General features: G+C 45.1%; 1 protein-coding gene across 4 annotated transcripts in view; it reads left to right on the forward strand.

The window, feature by feature from the left end:
* Positions 1-26099, forward strand: part of LOC122940818 (rap1 GTPase-GDP dissociation stimulator 1-like) — a 331161-nt gene that overhangs the window by 208619 nt on the left and 96443 nt on the right. For all 4 annotated transcript variants that reach the window (XM_044297600.1, XM_044297602.1, XM_044297601.1 and 1 more), the window contains one exon: positions 8439-8582. In XM_044297600.1, coding sequence (XP_044153535.1) covers positions 8439-8582 — 144 coding nt within the window. The remainder of the gene's footprint in view (positions 1-8438; positions 8583-26099) is intronic.

The following is a 26099-nucleotide window of genomic DNA, read 5'->3' on the forward strand; positions in this document are numbered from 1 at the left end:
ACACTGCAGATGTGGCACTGGTAATATTACTGTCAGAAGCAGACACCGTCTAGTAAAATAGTACACTGTATATCACAGATACATTTTTTAAGCGCACACGTTACACTGCAGATGTGGCACTGGTAATGTTACTGTCAGAAGCAGGCACCGTCAAGTTAAAAAGTACACTGTATATAACAGATAACATTTTTAAGCGCACACGTTACACTGCAGATGTGGCACTGGTATTGTCACTGTCAGAAGCAGGCACCGTCTATTGAAAAAGTACACTGGATGTCACAGATATCTTTGGATGCGTACACTTCACACTGGAGATGTGGCGCAGCTAATGTAATTTTCCTCAGCAGACACTGTCTATGTCACAGATATTTTTTGGATGTGCATACTTTACACAGGAGATGAGGCACAGCTAATGTCACTGTCTGCAGCTGCCTAACTATTGCACGCTTTTTAGTGCAGGATGCGCAAAAAATACATATTGACACAATAGTCCTTAAAAAGACTTTTGGGTCTGTAAAGTTTTAGCTATTTAGCGCAGTTTGCGCTAAAAATAGATATTACTGCTGCCTCACACAATAGTCATTAAAAGGACTTTTGGGTCTGTAAAGTGCCCTCGGGAAGCACTAGGAGCATCCATCAATGTCGGGGTGCCAGGAGATCCGTTACAGTTAAAGCATCCGAAATATCAGAGACATTTAGTCAAATTTTTTCACCGCTGATGGCAGCGACATTACCTGCGCTAAATCTCCAGTATACCGTTTGCCTATCCAAAATATCAGTGATATTCAATCTAATCTATTTGCGCATACACTTACAAAATCTGCGCTACTGTGCATGTAACATACTTGCAAGCATATATATCATTTAATATGTGGAAGGCGATCAGTAAGGGACGGGGAAGTGGGCGTGCTGCTGATGGTGCACGCAGAGGCCGTGGCTCGTGCTCGGTGAAACTGTGCCTCCTGCCAGAGCACAAGAAACACACTCATCCACAATACCTACACTGAGCAAAAATATAAACGAAACACTTTTGGTTTTGCTCCCATTTTTCATGAGCTGAACTCAAAGATCTGAAACATTTTCTTCATACAGAAAAGACGTATTACTCTCAAATATTGTTCACAAATCTGTCTAAATCTGTGTTAGTTAACACTTATTCTTTGCCGAGATAATGCATCCCACCTCACAGGTGTGACTTATCAAGGTGCTGTGCCTTAGACTGCTCAGAATAAAACTCCACTCTGAAATGTGCGGTTTGATCACACAGCACATTGACACAGATGTCGCAACGTTTGAGGGAGCGTGCAATTGGCATGCTGATTGCAGAAATGTCTACCAGAAACCGTCTCAGGGAAGCTCATCTGCATGCTCGTCGTCGTCATCGGGGTCTGGACCTGACTGCAGTTCATCGTCTGGCATGTTGGAGAGCGTTCTGTTCATGGATGAGTCCCGGTTTTAACTATTCAGGACGGCAGACAGCGTGTGTGGCGTTGTGTTTGCTGATGTCAACGTTGTGGATTGAGTGACCAATGGTGGCGGTGGGATTATGGTATAGGCAGGCGTATGCTATGGACAACGAACACAAGTGCATTTTGATGGAATTTTGAATGCACAGAGATACGCAACAAGATCCTGAGGTCAATTTTTGTGCCATTCATCTACGACCATCACCTCATGTTGCAGCATGATAATGCACAGCCCCATATTGCAAGGATCTGTACACGATTCCTGGAAGCTAAAAACATTCCCAGTTTTTGCATGGCCAGCATATTCACCAGACATGTCACCCATTGAGCATGTTTGGGATGCTCTGCATCGGCGTATACAACAGGGTGTTCCAGTTTCTGCCAATATTCTGCAACTTCGCACAGCTATTGAAGAGGAGTGGACCAATATTCCACAGGCCACAATCAACAACCTGATCAACTCTATGCAACGAAGATGTGTTTCACTGCATGAGGCAAATGGTGGCTACACCAGATACTGACTGATTTCCCCCCCCCCCCCACAGTAAGGCAAAACTGTGCACATCACAGATTTAGACAGATTTGTGAACAATATTTGAGAGTAATGGGTATTTTGTGTATATAGAAAATGTTTCAGATCTTTAAGTTTAGCTCAAGCAAAATGGGAGTAAAACCAAAAGTGTTGCGTTTATATTTTTGCTCAGTGTAGCTTCATGTCCCAGGGTGCAGGGCAGCGCAGGACACCATTCTCGATGTCACACCAGTGCGACCAGGTGGTCGGTTGGATTGCAGTAGATAATGTTTCCAGTCAGTTAAGCACCACCCTGTCTTCCAAAAAGTCTAGTCTCATTAGCCAAGAGTCTGGTCAACAGAATCCTCGCCCTTATCCTCCTTCCTCCTACCATGGAGACTCTTTGCAAACAAGTGATCCCACACTCGGATATTCCGAGGAGCTCTTTTCATCGCCATTACTTAATTTGGGCCTCTTGCCAAGCCCGCTTGAAGAGGGAAATGAGGAGATCTTGTGCCCTGATTCCCAAACTCTTGAGCATCCACAGTCAGAAGAAGATGGCGGTGGGAAACGGCAATTAGTGTTTCACGAGATGGATGATGATGATGAGACACAGTTGCCAATAAGTTAACCACAATTAGTATCTCAAGATGTTGATGATGAGGGGATGAGGATGCGTAAATCTACCTTGCCAAAGGGTAGGTGTTCTGCAGTCTGGTGCTTTTTTGATGAAAGTGATGACGACAAAAGAATAGTATTTTGCAACCTGTGCCATACCAAAATGAGCCGGGGCGTAAACACTAGCGACTTCTCCGCCACCAGCATGATCTGCCACATGGCATCCAAGCATCGTAAAAAGCCTGGGTCCATAATCTGTGTCTGCGGGTCACACCACTGCCTCCTCTTCCCCTGTGTTACACCATCAGCTAGCACATCCACTTCTGTGTCCCAATGCAGCATACATACCCCAGGCCTTTGAACAGAAGTGCAAATACCCAGGATTTCCACCACCACCTACATGAGTGGCTGCAACCCCCCTTTCTCCTCTTCCACTTCCACCTCTGAATTGTCATCTTGCAGCACCAATCAGCCAGTAGCTGGAAGCAGTGTAGCACTGCAGTGGGGAAGTGGCAACAGGCCGTGCTGAAACTTATTTGCTTAGGTGATAAACAGTACACCTCCGCAGAGCTGTGGCAGGGTATAAGGGACCAGACTGAGCTGTGGCTCTCGCCACTCAACCTACAACTGTCATGCTCTGCTCGGGCTACGTGCAGAGGTTTGCCAGATTAGCAGCACGTGTCTAGTCTTTTGTTTTGTATTGGAGTCGAGCTAGATCCGCCTCCCTTCAGGTGCACTAGGTGGGGTTGTTGGTTTAAATTTCACCCACTCCCAGTGTTCCGTGCGGGTTATAGCTTCTGTCTGGCTCTGTGGAAGTAAGGAAGGAAGGATTGGCTTTTCCTGCTCAGAAAAGATAAGTTGGTTGTTGTTTTCTTGTTGTTTGCTGTCTAGGCTGTTAGAGAGACGCCTGTCCCCTCCAGGTTCTGAGGGAGCAGGCTGGCTCTATTCCCCTTCACGTCTTAGGGATTTTAGGGTATTTTCAGCCCAGGCACGAGGACATGTTATTCCCACCTTAAGGGTCTGAACGTGGGCATAGCAGTATAGGGAGAGCTGGTAGGGAAGTGTCAGGAGGTGACCCTGATCCCCAGCTTCTTGCCTAGATACTTGTTTGTTTATTTTTCTGTGTATCAGATGTCCTGTCCACCGTGACAACAACCAGGCATGGTTGTGTCTGATAATGGCCGTAACTTGGTGGTGGCTTTGGAGCTCGGCAAGCTCACACACATACCATGCTTACCCACGTGTTAAACTTAGTGGTTCAGCAGTTTCTCAAAACCTACTCCAGTTTGCCTAAGTTACTGGTGAAGGTGCGCTGCGTGTGTGCCCATTTACAAAAGTCCTCTACAGCTGCCACCGGTCTGGCATCACTGCAGCAGCGCTTGCAATTACCAGCTCACCGACTGTTGTGCGTTGTGAGAACATGCTGGAACTCCACTTTCCACATGTTGGCCAGGCTTTGTGAGCAGCAGAGGGCAGTAGTGGAATACTAGCTGCAACATATTCGTCGCCTTTCCAGTCAGCTGCTGCTCTTCACAAGAGACGAGTGGGCATGTCTGACCTCTGTAAAGATTTACGCAATTTTGAGGAATCAACACAGATGGTGAGCGTCGATAACGCTATTATCAGGGTAACCATCCCACTTCTGTGTCTACTGAAACACTCAATGCTCACAATTAAGGTGGACGCTCTGCATGTGGAAGAGGTGTAAATGGGGGCTAACAGTACACAGAGTGATAGCCAGACCACCCTCAGTTCATCTTCTCAGCGCAAATTTCATGATGAGGAGGAGGAGGAACAGGAGACAGTTGCCTCTGCTACAGAGGGTAGTACCTATGGAAATTTTATTCCATCTGTTCAGCGTGTATGGGTAGAAGAGGAGGAAGAGAATGAGGAGATTGAGAGTCATCTTCCTGATGAGAACAGCGAAGTCTTGTCTGTTGGGACTCTGGCACACATGGCTGATTTTATGTTATGCTGCCTTTCCCGTGACCCTCGCATTGCACGCATTTTGTCCAACACCGATTACTGGTTGTTTACCCTTCTCGACCCCTGCTACAAAGAGAACTTCTCATCACTTATTCCTGTGGTGGAGAGGACTAGCAAAATGGTGCAATACTAGAAGGTCCTTGTGGAAAAATTGCTCCAAAAATTTCCAGCTGACAATGCTGGCTGCAGAGTACGTAGTTCCTTGGGCAATTGAGGAGGGGAGATGAGGGGAACACACAGCAGTTTCAACAGAGGCAGGACAACACTCTCCAAGGCCTGGGACAGTTTCATGACACCCCGCCAGCACCCTCACCCTGATGCGTGGCCTACTCTCACAAGGAGGGAAACATTTTGGAAGATGGTGGAGTATGTAGCAGACAGTGTCTGCGTCCTCAATGATCTCTCTGTGCCTTACAACTATTGGGTGTTCAAAGTGGACACGTGGAACGAACTGGCACTCTACACCTTGGAGGTGCTGGCCTGCCCTGCCGGCAGCGTTTTGTCAGAGCGGTTATTTAGTGCTGCTGGGGCCATAATAACTGATAAGCACATCCGACTGTCAACTGAAATTGCTGACCGGTTGACTCTTATCAAAATGAACAATTCCTGGATTGCCCCTGACTTCTCTACTCCACCAGAGGAAAGTGGCTGAACATAAAGGCACTTTAAATGTGGCTTTTATGGTGTATTGAATACGCTGTATTCCCATGCAGCCCTTCCACCACAAAAAAGGGTATATGGTTCAATCTTCCTTTTCTCCTCCTCCTCCTCCATCATATCAACATGCTTATTAGGCTGCCTTCGCTCCTAATGTTTTAGTGGGTCATCTCAGCAGCAGGCCCTCAACCATAATTTTTTTGATGGTCAGCTCAGCAGCAGGCCCTCGCCCATAATGTTTTGGAGAGTCAGCTCAGCAGCAGACCCTCAACCATAATTTTTTCCATGGTCAGCTCAGCAGTAGGCCCTCGTCCATAATTTTTTTCCATGGTCAGATCAGCAGCAGGCACTCACCCCTAATGTTTTAGAGCGTTATCTCAGCGGCAGACTCTCACCCCTAATTTTTTTGATAATCAGCTCAGCAGCAGACCCTCACCCCTAACGTTTTAGATGGTCAGCTCAGCAGAAGACCTTACCCCTAATGTTTTAGAAGGTCAGATCAGCAGTAGACCCTCACCCCAAATTGTTTGGATGGTCAGCTCAGCAGCAGATCCTCACCCCTAATGTTTTAGATTGTCAGATCAGCAGCAGGTCCTCGCACCTAATGTTTTAGAGGTTCACCATCAGGCCATCAATCATCATTTTTCAAGGGTGTGTATGATGCCCTCCTTTATGTGTAATAAAGGGTGTATTGGAGTGCCGGTTCTTTGTAATTTTTGGCAGCCCTTTCACTTAGTACATAGGCTTTATGAGTGTAGGAGTCCCACTACCTGAACAATTGTACCACAATGTGAATAAGGCCCTCCTTTATGTGATATCCAGGTTGTATCAGAGTGCCTGTTCCTAAAGAAAAAATGTGGGGGGTTCAGCCCGCACAACCCAGTATGCAGGTGCACATTGCTATGGCGAAATACAGATACAAACGTAAAAACACAAATGCAATCCCACTCTGCAAACCAGCACTCTGCCCTGCCTTTATGCTGGATGTTAAATAAGGCATTGGTGTGCATTTTGGCCAAAGCGTAATAAGCCACTCACCACGTCAAGGTCGCCTTCATGAGTGGTCCCTAACACTAGTTCCTACCTGTTATGGGCCATGACAGCCACACAAAGTCCAGGGAGCGCAAGTACAGCATGCACGCCAAGCACACTGTGCTTTTAACCCCGTCCGGTGCCATTACAGCTTTCATCGGATCCAGGGATGCAAGTACCAACATGCATGCTGAGCCCACTATATACTTCTCCTGGAGCCAAATGGCTACTGGTAGGTGCTATATAAGCAGACTCAGTTTTATACTGACTTTAAAACCAGCCTCCAGGGCAGATTAACTGGTCAGGTGTGCATGACTGCTTGGAGATCGCCACGCCTCCAATATATACTACAAAGAAAAAATGTGGGGGGTCCCGAGGTGTTCTATTTCGAGCACCCGAGCACTTTGGTGCTCGATCAACACTAGTGTTAATAAATCCTGGTCCCCATTTATCATCGTAATTCATTCCAATGCTGGGAGCAGGGCTCAGTCAATCTCAAATACAGCAAAACATGTTTTATTGTTTATTGCTTAGTACATAGTGACAATGCCATGTTGAAGCATTAACATTTACTTCTGATGGACCAAATGTCCCAATCAAAACCTAAAAAACCCAATTTGCCTTCCAGCTCTCTAGCTGGCATTACCATTTTTTCAAAAATACATTTTTGACAAACAGATCTATCCATCAGAATGTCTGTAGATGATATATAATCATTACTCCAGAAATTGCATTCCATGTCTCCACAGTCAAGTGTTAATAAGAGACAGTTTGGAACTCTGTAGTGAGGAGAAGTGACTTTATCGCTATGTCAGACAGCTTATCCTAAGAATTAATAAGCGAGGGGATACGTATACTGTTGAACATGTAGTACAGATTGCATGACCAAAATATAAGGATTCATCCATAAAGAGATATGAAATAAACAAGCATTTCCACCATTATCATTGACATCTTCAAGAAAATATGTTGGAAACACATCAGGGCAGAGCATGGTTCTTTGTTACCTTACAGCCTTGGAGGATATATGAATTATCAAATGGCTACCTCTCATCCAGCACAGAAATTGCATGTATAAGGCCAAGCTATTAGGTCATAAACAGTGGCATACCTTCAGTGGAGGCAGGCCACACTGCTATGGCCAGAGGGAGCCCACCACTGAACTCCTTTTTTATTTCCCAACATGAAAACATTGCATGAAAATGCAGCAGCCACTAGAGGGAGCTCAGTGCAAAGAGATTTTTACAGCCTTAAAGGGGTTTTCTCATCACATACAATGGGGGTTTATCTATATGATATGCCCCTATTGTATGATAGGTGCTGGTCCCACCTCTGGGACCCGCACCTACAACAAGAACGGAGCGGGGAAATGAAAGGAGGGTGCACTGCGCATGCGCAGCCGTCCTCCATTTATCTCTAAGGGGCCGCCGAAAATAGCTGAGCTCTGGCTCAGCTAATTCCGTCTGCCCCATAGAAATGAATGGGAGCAGAAGCTGTGCGTGCGCTCCCATTCTCTTGTATGGGAGCAGCGGGAAGCAGCACTTGGTGGTGGACGGACCTGGGAAACCCGGGGTTCTCCAGCCACCACTCTGCCCGCTCCGTTCTCCTTGTAGGTGCGGGTCAAAGAGGTGGGACCCGCACCTATCAGACAATGGGGCCATATCCGAGCGATACGTCCCTATTGTATGTGATGGGAATGCCCCTTTCATTTCAGACAATAATAAGTGTATAAATTCCTATGCACCATGGTCCCCCTAGTGGTGGCTGTGGCAGCCAGATTAGTAATATATTATCTGAAGGGCAACAGTGATTTATAACTGTAAGGGGGAGATTTATCAATGTATTTATGCCAGCTGTTTGATGTTAATGCAGTGAGATATTTTTTTAAGCACCTGTTCCACTGTTTACAACATACAAGTGAGTCCAAGGGTGACTTTTTATATTACGATTTTTAAAATAAAATTTATTCCACTTAATAAAAATAAGTACATTTAAAATTTGTGTTCCAGATTGTCTGTGGCATGCATTCTGGGAAATTGGATGGAGGGCCCATAATACATTTTGCTATGAAGCCCTATGAGATCTGTGTATGCCACAATCTTAATATTCTATAATGATTGTATATTATTTCTTTTATTATTTGACGACTCAGATTTTTATGTTTCCAGAACCCCTTAAGATACAACTGGTAGATGTTTCTGTTCAGGAGACCCTATGTGATATCCTCCAGAGACTACAGGACAGTTCACAGACAGAGGACATGTGTACAATGAAGTCATCAGCAGACCTTATTGTGTCATTGCTTCTTGGTGGTAAGTAAATTGTATTCAAAAGTACAAAAGGTAATTGTTTTGTAAGATACAAATAACAATAGGGAAAATGCAACTACAGCCTACTATGTCCTATACACAAGTAGAATAATGAGCAGGGTGTGCAACCTTAACCCTTTGGCTAAAAGAGGTTGTTTTTGTTTTTGTGTTTTCATTTTTCTTCCCTAAATTCAGTGAGCCATAACTTTTTTATATTTCCAGTCACATAGCCGTATGAGGGCTTATTTTTTGCGGGACAAGTTGTACTTTCTAATGCCACCATTAATTATGGCATAAATTGTAGTGGGAAGCGGGAAAAAAATCCAAATGGGGTGAAATTGAAATAAAAATGCAATCCCTCCACTGTTTTGCAGGTTTTGTTCCAACGGCGTTTTGTTTACGATGATACCCCATATGTATAGGTTTTTTTATGTGTAAATAGTGTAAAAATAATTTTTTTTGCTCATACTGGCAGGAGTTAGGGAAAGGCCTAGGGATTACTAGGAGGTCACCATCCCCCTTCCTTAGCTTTTGAGGCCTAGACTGTTGTCTATTTATTTTTGTGTATCTGGTGTTTTCCCCTTCCCCATTACCCATGATATTATGAACCGCCCAAAAAACAGTTATCCTTTGTGTTTTTCAGTGCAGCTATGGATACTGTTTCTGCACTGGTTGATCGTATGCAGGGGCTGTCTATGGAGGTAGCTGACCTCCATACGGCCGTTGCACAATTTCAGAGACCATAGGCGGTGGGTTCCAGCAGCGGGAACCAAGCCTGCCCTGAACCTAATTTCGCTCTCCGGATAGGTTTTCCGGGGGAAGTGACAACTTTTTTTGGTTCAGGGAGTCGTGCAAATTATATTTTAGACTACATCCGAACTCTTCTGGGGATGAAAGTCAAAGAGTGGGGATTATTATTTCATTACTTAAAGGTGACGCTCGGTCTTGGGCTTTCTCCTTGGGAACCGGATCACAATCCCTCCGGTCGGTAGATTAATTTTTCAGAGCTCTGGGACTTATTTACCATGACCCAGATCAGGTTTCCCTGGCCGAATCTAAGTTGCGTGGGTTGTGGCAGTGACAGCGTTCTATTGCTCTGAATTTAGGAGGTGGGCAACTGATAAGGAGTGGAATGACCCAGCTCTCCGTAGTCAATTCTGTCAAGGGCTGTCTGAGAATCTGACGGACGCCTTGGTATTTCACGAAAATCCAGAATCATTTGAGGCGGCCATGTCTCTAGCGGTACGTATTAATAGACGCCTGAGGGAGAGATCTAAAGTTCCTCTCACCCAAGACATACGATCATATGGGGAAGTGGCTTCTTCTGACACTCTGGGTAAAGAGACACTCATGCTCATGTCTGGTGATGAGCCAATGCAATTGGGGAAGGTCACTCCTGGACCAGCTGATAAAAACTTTAGGGTTAAGAAAATACTTTGCTTTTCGATGGTAAAGGAGGACATGTGTTTAGTCCTCTTCTCACTCTTGGTAGTGTGGGTGGGGAATGTACTTATGTAATTTACCGGTAGTACCAGATTTCTCCTGCCTGCCAAGGTGGTGCTAGACTCCAAAACTGTGGAAATGGAAGTATTTATTGACAGTGGGGCAGGGGTTAATCTAGTGGATGGCCAGTTTGTCCTTATGCATGGTTTGACAACAAGCGCATTAGACAAAAATATTTCTGTGTTTGAGATTGATACCACCCCTCTCTCTCAAAGGTCTCTGTCTCAAATGGTGCAGGACACTTGCCTAAAGGTGGGAGATTCTCATATTGAATCCATTTCATGTTTTGTGCTGGAGGGTTGGCCTGCTCCTCTGGTGCTAGGTTTACCATGGTAAACCAAACATAACCCTACCATCGATTGGCAAGTGAGACAAATTTTCTATTGGAGTGATTACTGCATTGACAACTGTCTCAGCACGTCACTTTCTGTTGTAACTACTAAAATTTTACCTTCTTTCCTTTCGGATTTTTCTAACGTTTTCTCTGAGGGTGGAGACCAGGAGTTGCCTCCTCATCGGGAGTATGATTGCCCCGTCGACCTTGTTTAGACTTCCGTGAGCTTAATCGCATCACTGTCCATGATCCCTATCCCCTTTGATCCCAGATTTATTTAATCAGATTGTCAGCGCCAAGGTGTTCTCTAAGTTGGATTTGAGGGGGGCATATAATCTGATAAGAGTCAAGGAAGGGGACGAATGGAAAACGGTCTTTAATACTCCTGAAGGTCGTTTTGAGAATCTGGGCATGCCTTTTGGTTTGACCAATGCTCCTGCTGTTTTTCAACACTTCATCAATGACATCTTTCATCATCTGGTGGGCAGGTTTGTGGTGGTTTATCTGGATGATATTTTAATTTATTCCCCTGATATGGAGACGCATGAGGATCATTTGAGACAGGTCTTACAGATCTTAAGAGTGAATACATTTATGCTAAAATGGAGACGTGTATATTTGCGGTCCCAGAACTTCAATTCCTGGAGTATCTACTCTCATCTTCAGATTTTCTTATGGATCCGTAAAAAGTCCATGCTGTGTTGGACTGGGATCGACCTGAAGATCTGAAGGCACTCATGCGATTTTTGTGGTTCACCAACTACTACCGTAAATTTATCTTGAATTACTCAACTGTTGTTAAACCTTTAACTGATATGACTAAGAAAGGCGCAGATTTTTTTAGTCTGGTCTGAAGAACCATTTCATGCTTTTTCAGCGATAAAGGAATGTTTTGCTTCTGCTCCTATTCTGCTGCTCCATTGTGGTGCAACCTTATGTGTCACAACTAGTGTTGATCGAGCACCGTAGTGCTTGGGTGCTCAGGCAGAAAACATAGTGATATTCGGGTGCTCGACCGAGCATCCGAGTATAATGGAAGTCAATGGGAGAACCGCTGCTGGGAACTATGTTGTCCAAATAGTACACTACTTTTACATAATGACAAAAATATACACAAAACCAAGGGAGAATTTTTTTTATTTTAGAGCAGAAATTCATAAAAAACATTCTTTCCTGATTATTTGCTTGTATATAAAGTGCAAGTGCTGCCAAAAATTACAAGGAAGAGGCACTCAGATACACCCTTAGTTACACATAAAGGAGGGCATCATACACACCCTTTAAAAATTATGATTGATGGCCGGCTGGTGACCCTCAAAAACATTAGAAGCAAGGGCCTGCTGATCTGACCATCTGAAACATTATGGGTGGTGGCCTGCTGCCGCTTTGTCGACTTTAGTTGACCTGGGGCCAATGGCACATCCCCGTGATGGCGACGATCCATTTGGGTGTCTGGCCTATCAACTTTCAATGTAATTGTCAGCTCAAAACCATTATAAACTACTGGTAAAGGGGAATCAGTGTTTGATTCTGGAGAGAGAGCCTGACACATCCAAGGAAGGCAAGCGGGTGTCGCACAAATCACACAGCATTCCTCTGGTGGAGTCGAGAAGTCATGGTCAATCCAGGCCTTGTTCATTTTTATATGAGTCAACCTGTCAGCATTTTCAGTTGACAGTCAGATACACTTAGGCCTCTTTCACACTTGCGTTGTCCGGATCCGGCGTGTACTCCACTTGCCGGAATTACATGCCGGATCCGGAAAAAAGCAAGTGTACTGAAAGCATTTGAAGACGGATCCGTCTTCAAAATGCTTTCAGTGTTACTATGGCACCCAGGACGTTATTAAAGTCCTGGTTGCCATAGTAGTAGTGGGGAGCGGGGGAGCAGTATACTTACAGTCCGTGCGGCTCCCGGGGTGCTCCAGAATGACGTCAGAGCACCCCATGCGCATGGATCATGTGATCCATGCAATCACGTTATCCATGCGCTTGGGGCGCCCTGACGTCACTCTGGAGCGCCCCGGGAGCCGCACGGATGGTAAGTATACTGCTCCCCCGCTCCCCACTACACTTTACCATGGCTGCCAGGACCCGGCAGCCATGGTAACCATTGAGAAAAAGCTAAACGTCGCATCCGGCAATGCGCAGAAACGACATTTAGCTTAAGGCCGGATCCGGATCAATGCCTTTCAATGGGCATTAATTCCGGATCCGGTCTTGCAGCAAGTGTTCCGGATTTTTGGCCGGAGCAAAAAGCGCAGCATGCTGCGCTATTTGCTGCAGCCAAAAAACTTTCCGGAATGGAACGGAAGACATCCTGATGCATCCTGAAGGACGGACTGTCCATTCAGAATGCATTAGGATAATCCTGATCAGTATTCTTCCGGCATAGAGCCATCAGGGTGAGGGTGCTGGCGGGGTGTCTTGAAACTGTCCCAGGCTTTGGAGAGTGTTTCCCTGCCTCTGTTGGAACTGTTGTGTGTTCCCCTTGTCTCCCCTCCTTGGTTGGCCAAGGAACTACGGACTCTGCCGCCAGCGTTGTCAGATGGAAAATATTGGAGCAATTTTCCAACAAGGATCTTCTGGTATTGCACCATTTTGCTCGTCCTCTCCACCAGATAAATGAGAGATGAGAAGTTATCTTTGTAGCGGGGGTCGAGAAGGGTGAACAACCAGTAATCTGTGTTGTTTAAAATGCGTATAACGTGCGGGCTGCGGGAAATGCAGCCTAACATGAAGTCAGTCATGTGTGCCAGAGTACCAGCAGGCGAGACTTCGCTGTTGTCATCAGGAGGATCACTCCGAATCTCCTCATCCTCTTCCTTCTCTTCTGCCCACCCACACAGAACAAATGGAATTAAACTTCCATGGGTACTACCCTCTGTAGCTGCTCCTCCTCCTTTTCAGCCTCCAATTTGCGCTGAGAAGATGAACGGAGGGTGGTCTGGCTATCATTAACCTGTGTAATGTCTTCCCCCATGCCCACCTCTTCTTGGACAGTGTTGTCTGTAATTGTGAGCAGCAAGCATTTGAGAAGACACAGAAGGGATGGTGACATTGATAATAGCGTTATCGACGCTCATCATCTGTGTTGATTTCTCAAAGTTGCGTAAAACCTCACAGAGGTCAAACATCCATGCCCACTCCTCGCTTGTGAATAGCGGAAGCTGACTGGAAAGGCGACAACCATGTTGCAGATGCTATTCCACAACTGCCCTCTGCTGCTCACAAAGCCTGGCCAACATGTGGAACATTGAGTTCCAGCGTGTGCTCACATCGCACAACAGCCGGTTAGCAGGCAATTTCAAGCGCTGCTGCAGCATTGACAGACCGGAAAAAGCTGTTGGTGACTTGCGGAAATGTGCACACATGTGGCGCACCTTCACCAGTAGCTCAGACAAACTGGGGTATGTTTTTAGAAACCGCTGAACCACAAGGTTGAATACGTGGACAAGGCATGGGATGTGTCTAAGGTTGCCCAGCTCCAAAGCCGCCACCAAGTTACGGCCATTATCAGACACAACCATGCTTGGTTCTAGGTTGAGTGGCGAGAGCCACAGCTCAGTCTGGTCTCTTATCTCCTGCCACAGCTCTGCAGCGGTGTGTTGTTTGTCACTTAGGCATATCAGCTTCAGCACGGCCTGTTGCCGCTTCCCCACTGCAGTGCTACACTGCTTCCAGCTACCGAATGATGACTGACTGGTGCTGCACGCGGATAATTCGGAGGTGGAAATGGAGGAGGAGGTGGAGGAGGAGAAGTGGGGGTTGGAGCCACTAACGTAGGTGGTGGCGGAAACCCTGATGGAATTGGGGCCCGCAATCCGTAGCGTTGGTAGCACCTGTGCCATCCCAGGGTACAAGTCGCTCCCGGCCTCCACAACATTCACCCAGTGTGCCATCAGGGAAATGTAGCGTCCCTGTCCATGTGTCTGTGGTGAAGTGGACCTTTCCAGTAACTGCATTGGTCAGGGCACGTGTGATGTTAAGGGACATATGTTGTTGTAAGGCTGGCACGGAACATCTTGAAAAATAGTGGCGGCTGGGGACTGCGTAATGAGGGACTGCAGCCGACTTCAGGCTGTGGAAGGCCTCAGTGTCCACAAGCCTAAATGGCAACATTTCCAGAGCCAGTAATTTAGAAAGCTGCGCATTTAGTGCTATGACCTGTGGGTGGGTGGCTGGGTATATGCGCTTGCGTTCAAATGCCTGGGGTAATGACATTTGGATGCTGTGCTGGGACAGGGAAGTGGATGTGGTCATTTATGGTGCTTGCAAAGGTCCAGGTGCAGGGCGGGAGGCATCCAGGCCTGCGTCTTGGACAGGGGATTGGCCAGCACGTAACACAGGGGAAGAAGAGGTAGTGGTGTGACCCGCAGACACAGATTGTGTACCCAGTCGTTCGGCCCACCTGTAAGGGTGCTTTGATGCCATGTGGGGGATCATGCTGGTGGTGGTGAGGTTGGTAGTGTTCATGCCCCGGCTCATTTTGGTGTGGCACAGCTTGCAAACTACTATTCTATTGTCGTCCGCACTTTTCTCAAAAAAGCATAGGAAAAAATGCGTATAGCAGCACAACGAAAAATTAAAGTCTTATCTTGTGGTGGTGCCAGCCGTGTTGGGAGCCAGTCAAAAGTTCCCCCTTGGATGCGTCATATAGAAAAAACCGCAGCACTCTCCTGTCTTCAATTCAGTGGAATTTATTTCACCAGCAAAAAAAAAAAAATATGCGACGTTTCAACCGTAAAGGTCTTTCTCAAGCAACCTTGCTTGAGAAAGACCTTTACGGTCGAAACGTCACATTTTTTTTGCTGGTGAAATAAATTCCACTGAATTGAAGACAGGAGAGTGCTGTGGTTTCTTCTATATGACGTTTCTCAAAAAAGCGCCATACTGCCGAACACCTACCCCTTGGCAAGGGAAATTTACGCAAGGGGGTGTTCTGTGGAACAGTTGCAGGCCTGTTTGGTAGTGACCGCCTTCTACCTTTTGCCACCCCATTGCTTCTTCCAGCCTGTTGCAATGCTGCAGATCCCTCCCCCGCTGTACTGCTCTCCTCGCTCGGCTTGTTGCCACCTTCTCAGGTTGGGTAAGTGACTTCGTCGTCCAGCACCTCCTTTTCCACTTCCTCTCTCTGCTCATCCTCCTGACTTGTTGACCTAACCACAACTTCAGTGATTGACAACTGTGTGTCATCCTCTTTCTCAACCTCTTGAGACAGTAATTGCGGTTGAGTCATTGGCAATGGTGTCTCATCATCATCAACCTCATTAAACACTAATTGCCGTTCCCCAGCATAATTTCTTGTGACTCTGGATGCTCAAGAGCTTGGGAATCGGGGCACAAGATCTAAGATGCCTCCTCAAGCGTGCTTGGCGAGAGGGCCAAATCAATTGATGGCGATGAAAAGAGGTCCTTGGAATATCCGAGTGTGGGATCACTTGTTTGGCCAGACTGTAAATGGTGGGAGGATCAAGGTGAGGATTGTGTGGACCAGACTCCTCGCTACTGAGACTGGACTTGGTGGAAGACAGGGTGGTGCTTAACCGACTGGAAGCACTATCTGCTGCAATCCAACCGACCACCTGCTTGCACTGGGCTGACTTCGAGAGAGGTGTCCTGCGCTGCCCTGCAAACTGGGACATGAAGCCAGGCATCTTGGAGTATCACCGCTCCCAGGGCCACGGCCTCTGTGTGCATCACGGCCACTTCCCATCCCTTAATGCTCGCCTTCTTCATATTAAAGGTTAAATGTTATATTTTATAAGGGGCCGTGTGGATAAATTATAGAAAAAATATATTTGTTGTCAGTAATATTTTTCCCAATATCTGGCCCTGACACACACACACACGCTATTGCTGCGCAGATGTGACAATTCACTGCAGACACTGTTTATAGGCAAAGTGTGGATAAATTATGGAAAAAAATATATATATTTGTTGTCAGTAATATTTTTCCCAATATCTGGCACTGACAAACAGAAGGTATTGACGCCCAGAAAAAGTATTGTAAAGTATCGGGGGGAAAAATGAATGGCTAAATTATATTGCTTTGCTGCCAGCCTGCCACCACACACAAGGACTTTTGGGTCTTTGAAACTTTTTTTATCGAATATATTGCGATCACACTCCCAAAACTATCTGTCCCTTCCTAAGCGCAGCTCTCCCTGACTCACAATGAGTCGAACCTGCGTCATCGAATGCTATATAGCAACCGATGCTGCGTTCCGGCCAGCCAATCACTGTAATGCCAGTAGCCAACATGGCTACTGGCATTACAGTGATGGCAGTACTTACCAGCAAGTTTATTGGCTGCTTAGCAGCCGCGAAACATGCAGAGAGGAGACTCGAGCATGGCGCTCGAGCACATGTGGTACTTGGCTGAGTACTGCCATGTGCTGAATAGTGATGCACGAACATCTGCCGGGATGGTTCGCGAACACGATCAAACGTTCATGAACTGCAAGTTTGCGGCGGGTCCCATTCATTTTAATTGCAGGCGAACCTGAAAAACCTTCAGCTCATATTTGTAGCCAAGAAATTATTACTAAAAGTGCACAAATAGTCCCACAACATGGACAGTGACATACCAGATGTATTATTCGAATTTGAAATCTCCATTCATAATTTTTTTTCAATGCGAAATATCGGCAATATAATTTTCGCCTACGTGCAAATTATACAGTACCCAAATGCACTATAAAGAAAGAATATTGGTATATAACACCCCGCTTCAATCAGTTTTTTTGGGGGGGCGACTGGTAATAGTAGAAATTATTTGTTCCAATAACGCTTGTCCCTCTATATACTTGCAGTATCGCAGCAGAACCGCACACAACTGCCGCACAATACAAATGCACTATAATATACTTTCTAACATAGAAAGTATATTATAACATTGTACAAGGAAGGCAATCCATTAGAATATACATGAAGATAAAACGTAACCTTTAAAATTGTTGCTATGAGGGTCCATTCACATGTCCGTAAGTGTTTTGCGACTGCACATCGCTGGCACTATAATAGAAAATGCTTAATCTTGTCTGCAATTGCGGACAAGAATAGGACATGTTCTATTTTTTTGCAGAAACGGAAGCATGAATGCAGAAGTGTGGATCCGCAAATGCGGATGCGGATCCGCAAGTGCGGATGCGGATCCGCAAGTGCGAATGCGGACAGCACATTCCAGCCCCATTGAAAATGAATGGGTCTGCACCTGTTCCTCAAAATTGCAGAACGGATGAGGACCCATTTTACGGATGTGTGAATGGAAAAAATATCCCTCAAAATGAAAATAAATTAAATTATTAAAGTTAAGCAAAAAGCATAGATGTGGTAGGCAATAACAAGTGCTCAGAGGCACTAAATCAGGTGCTCAGCGGCACCAAATCAGCAACCATATGTCCTACCACAATCTGAGGGGTTCCAGTGCACATCCATAAATCCTGGAGGGAAAGCAAAAACATCTATCCCTGGGCTAGATTATGATGTGGTATTGAAAGACAGGGTGGCAAAGAACTGTCCCTGATATTGCCCTACAGGAGGGTGCTACTCTGGCCCTGATAGCCTAACCACAGACCACCGGCCCGGATAAGAGCGACCCCACCTGGAACCTTACCCTATATAAAAATGGCCCTAGTAAGCCCCTAGACCCTAAGTATATCGCATCCCTCTGTGTATCATACCTATCGATAGCACACCTATACCAGTCCTTAAAAGGTCTTTGTGGCCCTATTAGCTAGCGTTTGGTGTCCCTAACAGTCTGTCCCTGCTCCACACAGCAACCTCTCCCTACACTGGCAAAACACTGAATGTAAAATGGCAGCCAGATCAGATTTATTTATAAGGTAGGGTGTATGTCCAAGTGCTGAAACATCTCAATTGGGTCTCCTGTACCACCTTATGGATGTGTCATGGGTCAATGTTCTTCACAATGTAAAAGAATATGGCAGGCGCGAATATCTCCAAGGCAAGCCAAATTTTATTTCATTGTCACTTATCGCTCTGGGGATTAAAAACATCAAAGCGGGTGCCTTGTCGCATAGCTTTCCCGGGGGGATTCAGAGGATCCTGCTCCGATATTGGCTGATAGGGTGGTATTATCCACCCTTTATACTGAACTTGAGGCAGTGGTGTTGAAGGCCCAGGGAGAGGCACCTGATTACTGTCCTCCAGGGAAGTTGTTTGTCCCTTCAGAACTACGACACAAGGTGTTTAAGGAACATCACAATACTGTTCTTACGGGACACCCTGGGAGCAGATCCACTGTGGATCTCATTTCCCGGAGATTCTGGTGGCCAGGGTTACATAAATGTTTTGAGGGCTATGTGGCAGCTTGTAAGACCTGTGCGTGTGCTAAGGTGACTCATACTCGGCCTTCAGGATCTCTACTTCCCTTGTCTATCCCATCCAGACCCTGGACTTGTTTGTCCATGGACTTTATCACAGATTTGCCTAATTGTTCTGGAAAAAAATGTGATTCTGGTGGTTGTTGACCGCTTCAGCATGATGGCGCACTTTATATCATTATCAGGTTTCCCTAATGCCAAAACTCTCGCTCAAGTGTTTGTCGATAACATTGTGAAACTACACAGCATTCCTTCTGATGTGGTGTCTGATAGAGGGACTCAATTTGTTTCCAAATTCTGGAAGGTGTTCTGCACTCGTCTGAGGGTACAATTGGCCTTCTCTTCTGCCTTTCATCTTTAGTTGAACGGACAGACTGAGCACACTAAACAGAATCTGGAGACCTTTTTGAGATGTTTTGTCTCTGAGAATCAAGAAGAGTGGTCTTCAGTTTTGTCGTTGGCTGAGTTTGCAATAAATAACCGTAGACAGCAGTCCACTGATAAGTCGCCGTTTTTTGGTGCATATGGGTTCATTGCGCAGTTTGGTGCATTTTCTGGTACTTAGACTTCTGGTATGCCTGAAGAGGAAAGATTCTCCTCTTGGTTGTCATCTATTTGGCGGAAGATTCAAAACAATCTAAATAAAATGGGCAAAAAGTATAAACATATGGCTGACAAGAGACGTATAAGTGGTCCGGACATGAGAGTGGGTGATTCTGTGTGGCTGTCCACAAAAAACATTAAGTTGAAGGTACCCTCTTGGAAGTCCGGGCCAAGGTTTATTGGGCCATACAAGATCTCTGCCATTATTAATCCAGTGGCTTTTCGTCTTGAACTTCCGCAGGCTTTGAAAATTCAAATTGTGTTTCACAAGTCATTGCTTAAAAGATATGTCAAACCTGCTAAACCGTCCTCTCTGCCACCCCCTCCTGTGATGGTGGATGGTAATCTTGAGTTTAAGATTGCCAGAATAGTGAACTCACGTATTCTTCATGGATCTCTACAATACCTCGTACACTGGAAGGGTTACGGTCCAAAGAAAAGAATGTGGGTTCCGGCGACCAACATGAATGCCTTTCACAGGGCGCATCCTAATAAGGTTGGTCCTCGGTGTCCGGAGGTCACCCACAGAATGGGGGGGAAATACTGTCATGATCCCTCCCTTGACAGAGGTGAGAAGATCGAATAAACTTGCTGCACGTGATGCTATTCAACAGGTCTCTTTGTTTTCCTCTTTGTATTTTGTTGTTTGGCAGGATCTCATCTTTCCTCAGGTTCTTCTTGTTATCAATGATGAGGCTCTATTTAGGTCTGCTTCACACTGCTGACCATGCGGTTGATATTTCCTCTGGGAGTTGCTAGAGCTAGTTTGTCTTGGATCTCCTGCTTCTCCATTCATGTCAAAGCTAAGTACAAGTTGCCTGTTCTGTTTGTTTTTCTCTGGTATGTTTTGGTTCTAGGCCTCAGGGAGACAGAGATTTCTTCATCTGGGAAGGAACCAGCTGTCTCGTCTCCTGCTACCTATCCTAGGGCTCGTCAGTTTTAGCAGGGCATAGGTATCCGGCGTATGAGCATTTCCACCATCAGGATCTGCACATACTGGCAGGAGTTAGGGAAAGGCCTAGGGATTACTAGGAGGTCACCATCCCTCTTCCTTAGCTTTTGAGGCCGAGACTGTTGTCTATTTCTTTTGTGTATCTGGTATTTTCCCCTTCCCCATTACTCGCGACAGGCAGGGTATATGCTCGACCTTTCACTCCATCAGAAGTGAGGAATGGGATCCCTGTTTTCATGATCAGTGGGGGTCCCAGTTGTCGGACTCCTAGTGATCAGCTAGCTATCCCCTATCCTGTGCATAGGGGATAACTTATAAACTTGGCATAACCCCTTTAATGTGGGTAAGTCAGGTGTTCTATGCAGTCAGACTAAGATTAAAAGCAAAATATAGAGTATGGATGAGCAAATATTTTCTAAACTAATTAGATTCATTATGAACTTCACAAAAATGTGTTGAATCCCATAAAAACAGTGCCATTTCACTATTATTATTGTCGGGGGAAAAACCATGAGGGAGAAAGAAGAAAGAGAATCATGTGACACTGGGAGGAAGTGGGGGGAGGGATTGCCCTAATTGGCTCAGAAGCTGAAAGCAGGGGTGGACTGGGAACTTAAAGTGGTCCTGGAAAAAAATAAGTGACCCAAAATAATTATGTATGCTGCCAATGGCCCCCTGGGCATTAGCCCTCCGGGAGACTTCCATGTAGGGTCCATGGCCAATCCACCCCTGGCTAAAAGAAAGCCTCATCAGCCAATCAGGAGAGCAGTAGCCAGGGAGAATCAGAATAACTACCTGGATCATTGATCTTTCTCCAGAAATCTAATAACTACAGGGAGTGCAGAATTATTAGGCAAATCAGCAAATTAAGCATATTAGGTGATGTGCATCTCTGTAATAAGAAGGGGTGTGGTCTAATGACATCAACACCCTATATTAGGTGTGCATAATTATTAGGCAACTTCCTTTCCTTTGGCAAAATGGGTCAAAAGAAGGACTTGACAGGCTCAGAAAAGTCAAAAATAGTGAGATATCTTGCAGAGGGATGCAGCACTCTTAAAATTGCAAAGCTTCTGAAGCGTGATCATCGAACAATCAAGCGTTTCATTCAAAATAGTCAACAGGGTCGCAAGAAGCGTGTGGAAAAACCAAGGCGCAAAATAACTGCCCATGAACTGAGAAAAGTCAAGCGTGCAGCTGCCAAGATGCCACTTGCCACCAGTTTGGCCATATTTCAGAGCTGCAACATCACTGGAGTGCCCAAAAGCACAAGGTGTGCAATACTCAGAGACATGGCCAAGGTAAGAAAGGCTGAAAGACGACCACCACTGAACAAGACACACAAGCTGAAACGTCAAGACTGGGCCAAGAAATATCTCAAGACTGATTTTTCTAAGGTTTTATGGACTGATGAAATGAGAATGAGTCTTGATGGGCCAGATGGATGGGCCCGTGGCTGGATTGGTAAAGGGCAGAGAGCTCCAGTTTGACTCAGACGCCAGCAAGGTGGAGTACTGGTTTTGGCTGGTATCATCAAAGATGAGCTTGTGGGGCCTTTTCGGGTTGAGGATGGAGTCAAGCTCAACTCCCAGTCCTACTGCCAGTTTCTGGAAGACACCTTCTTCAAGCAGTGGTACAGGAAGAAGTCTGCATCCTTCAAGAAAAACATGATTTTCATGCAGGACAATGCTCCATCACACGCGTCCAAGTACTCCACAGCGTGGCTGGCAAGAAAGGGTATAAAAAGAAAATCTATGACATGGCCTCCTTGTTCACCTGATCTGAACCCCATTGAGAACCTGTGGTCCATCATCAAATGTGAGATTTACAAGGAGGGAAAACAGTACACCTCTCTGAACAGTGTCTGGGAGGCTGTGGTTGCTTCTGCACGCAATGTTGATGGTGAACAGATCAAAACACTGACAGAATCCATGGATGGCAGGCTTTTGAGTGTCCTTGCAAAGAAAGGTTGCTATATTGGTCACTGATTTGTTTTAGTTTTGTTTTTGAATGTCAGAAATGTATATTTGTGAATGTTGAGATGTTATATTGGTTTCACTGGTAAAAATAAATAATTGAAATGGGTATATATTTGTTTTTTGCTAAGTTGCCTAATAATTATGCACAGTAATAGTCACCTGCACACACAGATATCCCCCTAAAATAGCTAAAACTAAAAACAAACTAAAAACTATTTCCAAAAATATTCAGCTTTGATATTAATGAGTTTTTTGGGTTCATTGAGAACATGGTTGTTGTTCAATAATAAAATTAATCCTCAAAAATACAACTTGCCTAATAATTCTGCACTCCCTGTATAGCCTGTAATATTATTACACTCCTAAAATACAACCAGGTCCCTCTTGAACTTTTTTTTGTGAACTCACCATCACCACCTCCTCAGGAAGAGAGTTCCATAGTCTCACTGCTCTTACCATAAAGAATCCTCTTTTATGTTTGAGTACAAACCTTCTTTCCTCCAGACACAGAGGATGTCCCCTTGTCACAGTGCAGAGACAATATATTTTAGATGTGGAAGGTCAAGGTATCCCGCCTGATGCAACCAACCCTCTACCCACTTAGTGGCGCCGAATATATACCTCTAGTTAGTGATCAATAGGGGACCCATCAATCTGCACCCCATAGTAAATGGGAACGATTGTTAAAAAAAAATTAGGTTTCTATCTATATCCAGAAACACAGTGATAGTTAAACAGTGAGACCCACACTTACACAGCTTCCCAAATATGGCTAGGGCCTGCGGTGGAGGGGTAGACATAACCACATAACGGAAGCGTGTTCGAAGTGTAAATAGAGACTGGCAATAAAACCATAAAATGTGTATTGTGACTTACTTCACTAGGGGGATGGTAACCCAGATAAACTCAAGACACCAGGTGACCCAATAAACCCCACCCAAACAAAAGAACCAAACCAATTACCCCAAAGAAGATGAAAAAACGCACATATAAAATATATGCAATTTATTAAGACATAATCAAATAACAAAAAATAGAGTAACATAGGGCACAAGGGTAGAGGAGGGTGGGGGGCCGCGTGTAGCAGGGTCAAAGACAACCACCCTCACAAAATCTAACTGACAGGGAAAGAAGGGTCATATCTTATATAAGGTTAAAAAGACCGCCAAATATGGGGGGGGGGGAGTGGCACATAACATGTGGCCACGAGGGACGCCAAGCTCACTCCACTGCACATGCCGGCATGCTATGCTACGCATGACTGGAAGTAAAGCTGGTGGGTCATCCTTAATGGATGGCTACAAATGGTAAGTCGAGGCCAGGCCTTACAAGCTCCGATGCGTTCCACTGTGGAACGCATCGGCTGGTGAGTCCTCTTAGTTGGACAGCTGGAGGGGGTGTGGCAAGGCCCGGCCTATAGATGCGCATGCCCAGACCTCTGGACGGCTGATGCGTTCCACTGTGGGACGCATCGTATACTACCAGAGGACCGCACATGATAAGAAAAAGAGGGTGATGGTTACCTAGACTCCGGGATCCCTGCAAATAGTAGGGAACATAAAAACATCAATTAAGAGGGCTAGTCAAGGAGTTTTGGAAAAGGATAAATAAGTAAATAATTAAAAAAGATAATTAAATATATATATATATATATATATATATATATATATATAAAATGAGGCAGCACAGAGGGTTCAATCAGTAGAAGGGTGCACAGCCCAAAGGATAAGCAGTCCTTGTATACAAAATATAAAAATTTAAAAAAAGGCAGCACTCCAAGGATAAAATGAAAAAACAATCACCTTTATCCTTGGAGTGCTGCCTTTTTTTGGATATTTTATATATATACACACACACACACACACACACACATATATATACATACCGTATGTGCCCACCAAGGGGATATGTCTAAAAATTATAGATATTGTAGGGGATTAGCTCTTTTCCAGGGGTTGCAAACACACGCTTCTTCACAGACACCAGGATTTAGGGGCCAAACTGTGCTTTATTATGGCACACAGCATAAAGAAAAACACACAAAGCCAAAATAAAATACCTTGCCCGTCTGGGCCCTATCTAAACACATAGGTTATCCTGACTCTCCTAAAGCGTAACACAGTTCACACCCGTGATGAGATGCGGCTTTTCCAGCCCAACCTCCAGCAGCCTTCAGGCTGCTCCCACACCAGTGTCTCTTGTGGGATAGTGGTCTCTCAGCCCTCCCGGCTCAGACCACACAGAGCCACTCCAGCCTTCTGTGTGCAAGTCCCCGCCCCCTCTCACTCTGAGGATTCCTTTATCCCCAGGTGATTACTGCACCTGGTCTTTAACATAGAAACATAGAAACATAGAATGTGTCGGCAGATAAGAACCATTTGGCCCATCGAGTCTGCCCAATATATCTGAATCCTATGAATAGTCCCTGGCCCTATCTTATATGAAGGATAGCCTATCCCATGCATGCTTAAACTCCTTCACTACCACTTCTGCAGGAAGGCTATTCCATGCATCCACTACTCTCAGTAAAGTAATACTTCCTTATATTACTTTTAAACCTTTGCCCCTCTAATTTAAAACTGTGTCCTCTTGTGGTAGTTTTTCTTCTTTTAAATATGCTCTCCTCCTTTACCGAGTTGATTCCCTTTATGTATTTAAAAGTTTCTATCATATCCCCTCTGTCTCTTCTTTCTTCCAAGCTATACATATTAAGGTCTTTTAACCTTTCCTGGTAAGTTTTATCCTGCAATCCATGTACTAGTTTAGTAGCTCTTCTCTGAACTCTCTCTAGAGTATCTATATCCTTCTGGAGATATGGCCTCCAGTACTGCGCACAATACTCCAAGTGAGGTCTCACCAGTGTTCTGTACAGCGGCATAAGCACTTCACTCTTTCTACTGCTTATACCTCTCCCTATACATCCAAGCATTCTGCTGGCATTTTGTGCTGCTCTATTACATTGTCTTCCCACCTTTAAGTCTTCTGAAATAATTACTCCTAAATCCCTTTCCTCAGATACTGAGGTCAGGACTGTGTCAAATATTCTAAATTCTGTCCTTGGATTTTTACGCCCCAGGTGCATTATCTTGCACTTATCCACATTAAATTTCAGTTGCCAGAGTTCTGACCATTCTTCTAGTTTTCCTAAATCCTTTTCCATTTGGCGTTTCCCTCCAGGAACATCAACCCTGTTACATATCTTTGTGTAATCAGCAAAAAGACAAACCTTACCATCGAGGCCTTTTGCAATATCACTTATGAAGATATTAAACAAAATTGGTCCCAGTACAGATCCCTGTGGAACCCCACTGGTAACATGACCTTGTTTTGAATGTTCTTCTGACTACAACCCTCTGTTGTCTGTCACTCAGCCACTGCCTAATCCACTCAACAATATGGGAGTCCATGCTCAATGACTGCAGTTTATTGATAAGTCTTCTATGTGGGACAGTGTCAAAAGCCTTACTAAAATCTAGATATGCGATGTCTACTGCACCTCCACCGTCTATTATTTCACCCAGTCAAAAAAATCTATAAGATTTGTTTGACATGATCTCCCTGAAGTAAACCCATGTTGTTTTTCATCTTGCAATCCATGGGATTTTAGATGTTCCACAATCCTATCCTTTAGTAGGGTTTCCATTAATTTGCCTACTATTGATGTCAGACTCACTGGTCTATAGTTGCTCGATTCCTCCCTACTACCTTTCTTGTGAATGGGCACGACATTTGCCAATTTCCAATCTTCCGTACCTGGCGATTCTGGGGGAAGACACAGCAAATCCTGCCATATATCTCCCCT

This window comes from Bufo gargarizans, chromosome 6 (assembly GCF_014858855.1).
Source record: "Bufo gargarizans isolate SCDJY-AF-19 chromosome 6, ASM1485885v1, whole genome shotgun sequence".
NCBI classification, from domain to species: domain Eukaryota; kingdom Metazoa; phylum Chordata; class Amphibia; order Anura; family Bufonidae; genus Bufo; species Bufo gargarizans.